The sequence below is a fragment of the Heterodontus francisci genome, unplaced genomic scaffold (assembly GCF_036365525.1).
Source record: "Heterodontus francisci isolate sHetFra1 unplaced genomic scaffold, sHetFra1.hap1 HAP1_SCAFFOLD_539, whole genome shotgun sequence".
Taxonomy (NCBI): domain Eukaryota; kingdom Metazoa; phylum Chordata; class Chondrichthyes; order Heterodontiformes; family Heterodontidae; genus Heterodontus; species Heterodontus francisci.
Genome location: NW_027141047.1, coordinates 568,526 through 580,438, shown reverse-complemented (window position 1 = coordinate 580,438; position 11,913 = coordinate 568,526). Strand labels below are relative to the sequence as shown.

The 11,913-nt window shown below is 45.2% G+C and overlaps 1 protein-coding gene across 1 annotated transcript; it reads left to right on the top strand.

Moving 5' to 3' along the window:
- The first annotated feature begins 5,595 nt into the window (after positions 1-5,595).
- Positions 5,596-6,192, top strand: LOC137361890 (epidermal differentiation-specific protein-like). The gene has a single exon (XM_068026490.1). It carries the CDS (start codon positions 5,596-5,598, stop codon positions 6,190-6,192), a length of 597 nt encoding a protein of 198 aa, XP_067882591.1.
- The last annotated feature ends 5,721 nt before the right edge of the window (positions 6,193-11,913 follow it).

The following is an 11,913-nucleotide window of genomic DNA, read 5'->3' as shown; positions in this document are numbered from 1 at the left end:
GCTCTCAAATACTACAGATACAACACATCACCTTCCCATCCATTTCTATCCTATTTAATTAATTAATTTGGATCTCAGTATTTATATAAAAAAAAATAATCTAAGTGTACTCTTAACCTGTAACGACATCTCCTAATTTAAATCACATGGCCAAAACAAAAAAAAACACAAAAAGAGACAAGGAAGAAAGAAATATCCACCAATCACTTACCAGCTCTCCTGTGACATCACACTTTAATTTCTGCTGGTCAAGCAGGTCCACTGAACAGAGCAGAGCGATTTCACCATCACGACCGCTTCTGGTCTCGGGTCTGGGTTCTTTTCTGCCCCGGCTCCTCTCGTCTGTTCCCACGTTCACCACCACAGCCGCAGGTTCTTAAACTGTGTCCCCTTGTTCTCGTCAGGTATGTTGCTCTCCGTCACAAGGGGTTTTGAGTACAGGAGTAAAGAAATCTTGCTGCAATTGGAAAGATCCTTGATGAGAGAGAGAGAGGCAGAGACAGGCAGTGAGAGACAAAGCGAGGGACAGAGAGAGAGAAATAGAGAGAGACGGTGTGTAATGCTTCACCACAAATAGCAACACCAGATACGACTTGAACTCAATTGTGACATTCCAGTAAATTCCCTTTTTGAAAGTTCCAATTGAATCTGCTTCCACCGCCTTCTAAGGCAGCATGTTCCGCATCATAACAACTCACTGTGTGAAAAAACATTTCTCCTCATCTCCCCCTCTGTTTTTTGTTTTGCCAATTATCTTCAATCTGTGTCCCTCTGGTTACTTACTCTCCTGCAACTGGACACAGTTTCTCCTTATTTACTCCATCGAAACCCATTCTCATTGTGTGCATCGTGATTAAATCTCCCTCTTAACCTCCTCTGCTCGAAGGAGAACGATCCCAGCTTCAACAGTCCCTCCACATTAACTGAAGTCCATCATCCCTGGGACCATTCCAGTCAATCTCCTCTGGACTCTTCAAAAGTCTTCATGTCCTTTGTAAATTGCAGTGTCCCCACAGCTGGACACAATACTCCGAAGTATTGGTCCATCAGTCTCCGATGAGACTGAACCAGTGTTTTGCAAAGTTTTTTGTATTCTATGCCCCTACTTATAAAGCTCTGCATCCACTATGCTCTATTAACCACTTTCTCTACCTGTCCTGCCACCTTCAATGATTTGTGTACATTTACCCCCAGGTGCTTCTACTCCAGTTCCCAAATAGTATTGTAACCTTTATTATTTTGTCTCTGCTCATTGTTCCTGCTAAAATGTATCACTTCACACTTCTTTGCATTAAACTTCATTCGTTATCTGCCTGCCCATTTCGCAACTTAGCTGTATAAAATGTGCACAACAAGATTACAGTACGATAATCTATCTGGTGAGATATTTGGAAAATTCCAAGAGAGCATTTCCTGACATTTTACTCATGTGGAAAAAAATTACAAGAATACATTGGGAAATATTACAGATAGATTTACACCAACATGTCTCATTAAACACCCAAAGCATTGTCAATCAATCTAATTCACAGTTTGCAGAGGTAGACACGAACAAAAGGAGGCCATTCAGCCCCTCCTCGAGCATGTTACAGGGGAACAAGCATCTGCCATTCAGCCCCTGAGCCTGCTCCACCATACAGTAAGATCATGGCTGATATGATTGTGGCCTTAACTGTACATTCTTGTCTGACCCCCATAATCCTTGAATCCCTCCACTGCTCTCTGGGAAAGAGAACTCCACAGACTAACCACCATTTAAGGGAAAACATTTTTCCTCATCTCCATTTTAAAAGGGAGACCACTTATTCTTAAACTGTTTGCCCCTGTTCTCGTCAGTTATGTTGGCCTTCATCGCAAGGGGTTTTGAGTACAGGAGTAAAGATGTCTTGCTGCAATTGTATAGTGCCTTGGTGAGAGAGGGAGTCAAGCAGAGAGAGAGAAAGAGAGGGGCAGAAACACAAGTTACAACATAAACTCAGTTGTGACATTCCACTAAATTCACCTATTGAAAGATCCTATTAAATTTGCTTCTGCCACCCTTTCAGGCAGCGCGTTCCAGATCACAACAACACAATGTTTCTGCTCATTTTCCCCTCTGGTTCTTTTACCGATTGCAATAAATCTACATCCCTCTGCTGACTGACTCTCCTGACACCGGAAACAGTTTCTCCTTTTTTACTCCATCGAAACCCATTTTCATGATGAACATCTTGATTAAATCTCCCTCGAAACCTTCTCTGCTCTAAGGAGAACAATCCCAGTTTCTCCAGTCTCTCCACATTAACTGAAGTCCCTCATCGCTGGGACCATTCTAGTGAATCTCCTCTGAACTCGTCGAAAATCTTCATGTCCTTTGCAAAGTGTGGTGCTCCCACGGGTTGAAACAATACTTCGGTTGAGGCCGAATCAGTGCTTTATAAAGGTTGAACATGACTTCTTTGTTTATGTACTCTATGCCCCACAAGGTGGACAATTGCCTGAAAATGGTTTGGGAGAGTGTGAGGGACATAGTGTGTACAATTATTGGAACATGGACATTGTGAGTGACACATTATGTACAGTTACAAAGAACAACAAAGAACAAAGAAGAGTACAGCACAGGAAAAGGCCATTCGTCCCTCCAAGCCTGCGCCGATCTTGATGCCTGCCAAAACTAACACCTTCTGCACTTCCGGGGCCCATATCGCTCTATTCCCTTCCTATTCATATATTTGTCAAGATGCCTCTTAAATGTCGCTATCGTATCTGCTTCCACCACTTCCCCTGGCAGCCAGTTCCAGGCACTCACCAACCTCTGTGTAAAAACTTGCCTCGCACATCCCAACTAAACTTTGCCCCTCGCACATGAAACCTATGTCCCCTAGTAACTGATTCTTCCACCCCAGGAAAAAGCTTCTGACTATCCACTCTGTCCATGCCGCTCATAACTTTGAAAACCTCTATCATGTCGCCCCTCCACCTCCGTCGTTCCAGTGAAAACAATCCGAGTTTTTCCTTCCTCTCCTCATAGCTAATGCCCTCAAGACCAGGCAACATCCTGGTAAACCTCCTCTGCAGCCTCTCCAAAGCCTCCACGTCCGTCTGGTACTGTGGCGACCAGAATCGCACGCAATATTCGAAGTGTGGCCTAACTAAGGTTCTGTACAGCTGCAACTTGACTTGTTAATTTTTATACTCTCTGCCCCGACAGATGAAGGCAAGCATGCCGTATGTCTTCTTGACTACCTTATCCACCTGCGTTGCTACTTTCAGTGACCTGTGGACCTGTACGCCCACATCTCTCTGCCTGTCAATACACTGCCATTTACTGTATGCCTCCCACCTGCATTAGACCTTCCAAAATGCATTACCTCACATTTGTCCGGATTAATCTCCATCTGCCATTTCTCTGCCCAAGTCTCCAACCAATCTATATCCTGCTGTATCCTCTAACAATCCTCATCATTACCCGCAACTCCACCAATCTTTATGTCATCTGCAAACTTACTAATCAGACCAGCTACATTTTCCTCCAAATCATTTATATATACGACAAACAGCAAAGGTCCCAGCACTGATCCCTGCGGAACACCACTAGTCACATCCCTCCATTCAGAAAAACACCCATCCACTGTTATCCTCTGTCTTCTGTGACTGAGCCAGTTCTGTATCCATCTTGCCAGCTCACCTCTGATCCCGTGTGACTTCACTTTTGCACCAGTCTGCCATGCGGGACCTTGTCAAAGGCTTTACTAAAGTCCATATAGATAACATCCACTGCCTTTCCTTCATCAATCATCTTCGTCACTTCCTCAAAAAACTCAATTAAATTAGTAAGACACGACCGTCCCTTCACAAAACCATGCTGTCTCTCGCTAATAAGCTCGTTTGTTTCCAAATGGCAGTAAATCCTGTCCCGAAGAAGCTTCTCTAATAATTTCTCTGCCACTGACGTAAGGTTCTCCGGCCTATAATTTCCTGGATTATCCTTACCACCCTACTTAAACTAAGGAACAACATTGGCTATTCTCCAGTCCTCTGGGACCTCACCTGTGGCCAATGAGGATGCAAAGATTTCTGTCAAGGCCCCAGCAATTTCTTCCCTTGCCTCCATCAGTATTCTAGGGTAGATCCCATCAGGCCCTGGGGACCTATCTACCTTAATGCTTTGCAAGACACCCAACACCTCCTCATTTTTGATAATGAGATGACTGAGACTATCTGCACTCCCTTCCTTCAGCTCATCATCCGCCAAGGCCTTCTCTTTGGTGAAATCTGATGCAAAGTACTCATTTAGCACCTCACCCATTTCGTCTGGCTCCACGCATGGATTCCCATCTCTGTCCTTGTGTGGGGCAACCCTTTCCCTGGTTACCCTCTTGCTCTTTATATAGGGATAAAAAGTTTTGGGATTTTTCTTAATCCTGTTTGCCAATGACTTTTCATGACCCCTTTTAGCCCTCCTAACTCCTTGCTTAACTTCCTTCCTACTGTCTTTATACTCCTCAAGTGCCTCATCTGTTCCTAGCCTTCCAGCCCTTACAAATGCTTCCTTTTTCTTTTTGACTAGGCTCACAATATCCTGTGCTATCCAAGCTTCCCGAAAATTGCAAAACTTGTCTTTCTTCCTCACAGGAACATGCTGGTCCTGGATTCTAATCAGCTGACGTTTGAAAGACTTCCACATGTCAGATGTTGATTGACCCTCAAACAGCCGCCCACAATCTAAATTCTTCAGTTCCTGCCTAATATTGTTATCTTTACCCTTCCCCCAATTTAGCACCTTCACCCGAGGACTACTCTTATCCTTATCCACAAGTACCTTAAAACTTATGGAATTATGGTCACTGCTGCCGAAATGCTCCCCCACTGAAACTTCGACCACCTGGCCTGGGCTCATTCCCCAACACCAGGTCCAGAATTGCCCCATCCCTAGTTGGACTATCTACATACTGTTTCAAGAAGCCCTCCTGGATGCTTCTCACAAATTCTGCCCCATCCAAGCCCCTAGCAGTAAGAATTTTACTTGATAATGGAGTGTGAGAATGTGAGGGATGCAATGTGCACAATTACTCGATTATGGAGAGTGAGAGTGTGATGGACACAGTGCATGCAATTACTGGAACATGGACTGTGAGAGTGTTAGGGACACAGTGTGCACAATTCCTGTAACATGGAGTGTGAGAGTGTGAGGGACACAGTATGTACAATTACTGGAACATGGAGTGTGAGAGTGTGAGGGGCACAGTATGTACAATTACTGGAACATGGAGTGTGAGAGTGTGAGGTGCACAGTCTGTACAATTACTGGAACATGGAGTGTGAGTGTGTGAGGGGCACAGAATGTACAATTACTGGAACATGAGAAGACAGCATCTTTGTGCCTTGTGCCAAATTGCCGAATTGCCGTTTCCACGAAGTTGTGAATTTTTTGTCACTGTCTTTCCTGCTGTGTTGTCTTTCAGCATTCTGTGTTTGCACAATTCTGGGCGGAGTTAGCTGCCACTTGCATTGTAGCTGACCAGCATCCGTTATAATTTGCTGAGTTATCAGGAAGGATGTTTCAATGCATATATAAATTCACTCCGGGAGCTCGGATACCTTCGAGTGATTTCAATGCTGCTGATCACATTGAAATCTCATAACATCTACAACATCGCAGTCATGATGAGCAAGATTATCCTGTATGATAAGATACAATTTTCTGGCCAAGGGAAGGAGTTGATGGGCAGTGTAGCTGACCTTGGTTCTGCGTCCTACTGCTCCCTGAAAATGGAGGGGAAACATTGGGTCGGTTATACCGGCACAAATGTCACCACAGAGTTCACTGTTTATGGTGCAGGAGATCATGCAAATCTTGGTGAAATGGATAAAAAGATACAATCATTGCGCCTGGTGCAGGAAAGTTTACTGGATCCAGAAGTTAATTTATATGAAGACAACAATTTTCATGTTGAAAGCTGTCACATCACTGAAACCATTCGCGACCTGAGTGTTATTTGTTTTAATAATCGGATCTCATCCCATGTGGTGAAGGCAGGTGCATGGGTTCTGTCCCAGGAGATGAATTTTCATGGGTTACGCACGGCCCTCTTTCTGGGTGACCAATGTTCTGACTGCAGCATTTTTGGCTGGGATAATAAGCTGTCTTGTGTCAGGTTCTTGCAGAACAGTGATCACAAAGTGGGAAACGTCAGCTGGAGAAGAGCTTGAACAGGTCGCTGCCCAGGCTTATCCGCTCTGAATGCTTCGTTCCCTCTGCTGACAGACTGTCCTCCCCTTTGATAAAGTCACTGTCTGCAAGGTAGAGTCTGGACCGAACATCTTTCACAAAATACTGATGCAGTTCAGTGCAAACTGATTCCAAAATCTGTGTAACACTGAAAAGCTCCACATTGCTGTTCCTCGGTGCAGGATGGATTTGTAACTTTGCTTTTGCTCTGTCACTTCATAACCAATCAAATCAAATTCAAATGCTGCAAAGTCATCACCAATGTTTCCGTTTGAGTTTCTCTGTCATTATTTGACATATTTGTGAATTCAAACAACAGGAAACGTTTGCAAGTAAATCTTTATATTTTTGTAGTGACACAGAGCATCTTAAATAGCCAGGTACCGGTGAGAGTCTAAGAAGGAGAATTAAATCCCTGGAAATCCAGGCACATTGCCGAGACATTGTCTCACAAGACTGGTCTCACAAATCTGATTCTGCTGCTCAATTTGAGCAAGTTTCAGTGCTGCAGTCTGTACAATTGTATTCAAACTACCGAGTAGAGGGCTGAAAGGGAGACTGTTTCCACAGGAGGACAGGAAGCTGACAGGTGATTTAATAAAACTTTCTTAAAACAGCAAGGACGTTGTTCAGTGAATAAAGAAATATTGAGTTCACGGGTTCGTGTCAAGGGGTCATCAATTTTAGTTTTTTGTTGTGAATGAAGAGGGAAATTGGGAGCATTATCCACGGCACCTTCACTTATTTATTATTTTTATTCGTGGGATGTGAGCATCAGTGACAAGGCCAGCATTTGTTACCCGTCCCGAATTACCCTTGATAACTGAGTGGACATTTCAAATGGCATTTGACAATCAACCACATTGCTGTGGGTCTGGAGTCACATGTCGGCCAGACCAGATAGGGTCGGCAGATTTCCTTCCCTGGAGGATATTAGTGAACCAGATCGGTTTTTCCAGCAATCTATGATAGTTTCATAACACCATTACTAAGACTAGCTTCAAATTAATTAATTAAACTGAAGTTCCAACAGTTGCCGTGGTCGGAATTGAACCCGTGTCCCCGAGGTATCAGCCAAGACTTCTGGATTATGAGTTCAGTGACATTACCACTCTGCCACCATCTCATCTCCAATGGTAAGTGTGAGGAGCTCATGAGCTTCCTCACTAAGATTCAGACCGTGTGATCAGCTGCCTCTGCTGCTTCCCTTCCTTCCCCTCGCCCACCGAGCTAAACTCCCTCTAAGACTCCCCACCTTCCTCCCCGTCCTGGACCTGAACTTGTATCCTGCTCTAGCTTCTCTCCTATATCCCCTTCTGCTCTTTCTCAGCTCATTTTGTACATACGACCCACCTCCTGCCCTCCTGCACTCTTGCACTCTGACTCCCTATTCCCACTAAACTGCTGACCACCCAACTTCCCCAACTGGTCCCCATGTGAGCCGGGGTCGGCAAGTGTCCGTACACGGACTCCAAAAATGCTGAGGTACGGACTGTTAATATCAGAGGTGAGACATTTCCCATTGGCTTCGGCTTTCCCACCAGAGCGGACTTACAAAAAATTGCAACTGTTAATTTTACAGCTGAATTGGAATTTCTTAGCTCAGATCTTTATCTAATGCTCACTAACACACCTTTCCAAATTCACAGCTGAGAGCAGGAACAGCAGCTTCCAAACTCTGGACGGATTCAGGGCTTTCTGGCAGGTGCTGCTTTTTTCAAAGCCCTCTGGAAAACCATGAATCCATCTGAAGTTCAGAAACTGTTGCTCCTGCTCTCAGCAACATTAAGTGAGAGAGGAGCGGGGATACAAAGAGAGAGAGGGACAGTGAAGAGAGAGAAAGAGCGGGCCGAGAGGGAGGAGAAAGAGAGGGGTGACAGTGAGGATGAGAAAGAGAGGAGTGGAATCGAGAGAGAGACAGAGCGAGAGAGAGAAAGGGCTGGGGGGCGGTTGTCAGGGAAGAGAGGGGAGCAGAGAGAGAGGGACAGAGAGAGGAGGAATGAGAGAGAGGGAGCAGAGTGATACAGATGGACAGAGAGAGGGGCAGCAAGTGAGAGGTGGCAAGGAGAGGTGACAGAGATGGGGAATGACATGGAGAGCGAGGGGAAAACATAGAGAGGGGTGCAACAGGGGAGAAGGAACAGAGAGAGGTAACATTAAAGTCATCTAGATACACCCCCGTGAACTGACTCAAATTTAAATACACCCCCGTGAACAGACTCCCATCTAAATACACCCCCGTGAACAGACTCCCATCTGGATAAACCGCCGGGAACAGACTTTGATCTAAATACAATCCCGTGAACACAGTCACATCGAAATACACCATCTTGAACAGGCACTCATCTAGAGACACCCCCGTGAACAGACTCCCATCCAAATACGGCCCCGTGAACAGACTCCCATCTAAAAACACCACCGGGAACAGACTCTCATCTAAATACACCCACGTGAACAGACTCCCTTCTAAATACAATGCCGGGAAAAGACTTTGATCGAAATACACCCCCGTGAACAGAGTCACATCTAAATACACCATCGTGTGCAGACACTCATCTAAATAAATCCCCGTGAACAGACTCTCATTTAAATACACACCCGTGAACAGACTCTCATCGAAATACACACCCGTGAACAGACTCACATCTAAATACACCCCCGTGAACAGACTCTCATCTAAATACACCCTCGTGAACAGACTCACATCTAAATACACCCCCGTGAACTGACTCTCATCTAAATACACCCCCGTGAACAGAATCGCTTCAAAATGCACCCCCGTGAACAGTCTGTCATCTAAATACAACCCCGTAAACAGACTCTCATCGAAATACACACCCGTGAACAGGCTCACATCTAAATACACCCCCGTCAACAGACTCTCAACCAAATACAGCCCCGTGAACAGAATCTCTTCAAAATACACCCCCGTGAACAGTCTGTCATCTAAATACAACCCCACGAACAGACTCTCATCTAAATACACCCCGTGAACAGACTCCCATCTCAATACACCCTCGTGAACAGACTCTCATCTAAATAAATCACCGTGAACAGAATCTCATTTAAATACACACCCGTGAACAGACTTTCATCAAAATACACCCCCGTGAACAGACTCTCATCAAAATACACCCCCGTGAACAGACGCTCATCTAAATAAATCCCCGTGAACAGACTCTCATCGAAATACAGCCCCGTGAACAGAATCTCATCTAAATACACCCCCGTGAACAGACTCTCATCTAAATACACGCCCGTGAACAGACTCGCATCGAAATACACACCCGTGAACAGACTCACATCTGAAAACACACCCGTGAACAGACTCTCATCTGAATACACACCCGTGAACAGACTCTCATCAAAATACACCCCCGTGAACTGACTCCAATCTAAATACACCCCAGTGAACAGAATCTCTTCAAAATACACCCCCGTGAACAGTCTGTCATCTAAATACAACCTCGTGAACAGACTCTCATCGAAATACACACCCGTGAACAGAATCACATCTAAATACACCTCCGTCAACAGACTCTCATCAAAATACACCCCCGTGAACAGAGTCACATCTAATTACACCGCCGTGAACAGACTCTCATCTAAATACACCCCCGTGAACAGAATCTCTTCAAAATAAACCCCCACGAACAGACTCCCATCTCAAGACACCCTCGTGAACAGACTCTCATCTAAATAACTCCCCGTGAACAGACTGTCATTCAAATACACACCCGTGAACAGACTCACATCTAAATACACCCCCGTGAATAGACTCTCATCAAAATGCACCCCCGTGAACAGCCTCTCATCTAAATACACTCCGTGAACAGACACTCATCAAAATACACCCCCGTGAACAGACTCACATCAATATACACCCCCGTGAACAGACTCTCACCAAAATGCACCCTCGCGAACAGACTCTCTTCTAAATATAACCCCGTAAAACGTCTCTCACCTAAATGCACCCCCGTGAACAGACCCCCAACTAAATACACCCTCGTGAACGGACTGCCATCTCAATACAGCGCCGTGAACTGACTCTCACCTAAACAGACCCCCGTGAACAGACTCGCATTTAAATACACACCCGTGAACAGAGTCACATCGAAATAAACCCCCGTGAATAGACTCTCATCAAGATACACCCCCGTGAACAGCCTCTCATCTAAATACACTCCGTGAACAGACACTCATCAAAATACACCCCCGTGAACAGACTCTCATGTAAATAAATCCCCGTGAACAGACTCTCATCTAAATACAACCCCGTGAACAGAATCTCATCTAAATACACTCCGTGAACAGACACTCATCAAAATACATCCCTGTGAACAGACTCTCATCTAAATACACCCCCGTGAACAGACTCTCGTCTAAATCCACCCTCGGGAAAAGACTCTCATCCAAATACACCCCCGTAAAATAACTCAAATCTAAATGCACCCCCGTGAACAGACTGTCTTCGAAATAAACCCCCGTGAACAGAGTCACAACTAAATACACCCACGTGAACAGACTAACATCTAAATACACCATCGTGAACAGACTCTCAACGAAATACACCCCCGTGAACAGACTGACATCAAAATACAGAAGCGCGAACAGAGTCATGTCCAAGTACACCCCCGTAAATGGACTCAAATCTAAATACATCCCCGTGAACAGACTCTCAACGAAATACATCCCCGTGAACCAACCTCCATCAACATCCACCCCCGTGAAAATAGTCACATCCAAATAAACCCCCGTGAACGGACTCCCATCAAAATACACCCTCGTGAACAGAGACATATCTTAATAAATCCCCATGAAAAGACTCCCATCTAAATACACCCCCGTGAACAGACTCACACCAAAATGCACCCTCGCGAACAGACTCTCTTCTAAATATAACCCCGTAAAACGTCTCTCACCTAAATGCACCCCCGTGAACAGACCCCCAACTAAATACACCCTCGTGAACGGACTCCCATCTCAATACACCCCCGTGAACAGACTCTCACCTAAACAGACCCCCGTGAACAGACTCGCATTTGAATACACACCCGTGAACAGAGTCACATCGAAATAAACCCCCGTGAACAGACTCTCATCTGAATACACACCCGTGAACAGACTCACATCTAAATACACCCCCGTGAACAGACTCTCATTTAATTACACTCCCGGGAACAGACTCACATCTAAATACACCCCCGTGAACAGACTCCCATCTAAATACAACCCGTGAACAGACTCCCATCTAAATACACCCCCGTGAACAGACTCTCATCTAAATAAATCTCCGTGAACAGACTCTCATCCTAAATACATCCCCGTGAACAGACTCTCTTCTGAATACACCACCATGAACTGTCTCTCATCGAAATACACCCCGGTGAACAGACCCCCAACTAAATACATCCCCGTGAACAGAATCTCATCTAAATACACCCCCGTGAACAGAAGCACATCTCAATACATCCATGTGAACAGACTCTCATCTAAATACACCCCCGTGAACAGAGTCACATCTAAATACTTCCCCGTGAACAGACTCTCATCTAAATACAGCCCCGTGAACAGACTCCCATCTAAATACACCCCCGTGAACAGACTCTCTTCTGAATACACCACCATGAACTGTCTCTCATCGAAATACACCCCGGTGAACAGACCCCCAACTAAATACATCCATGTGAACAGACTCTCAT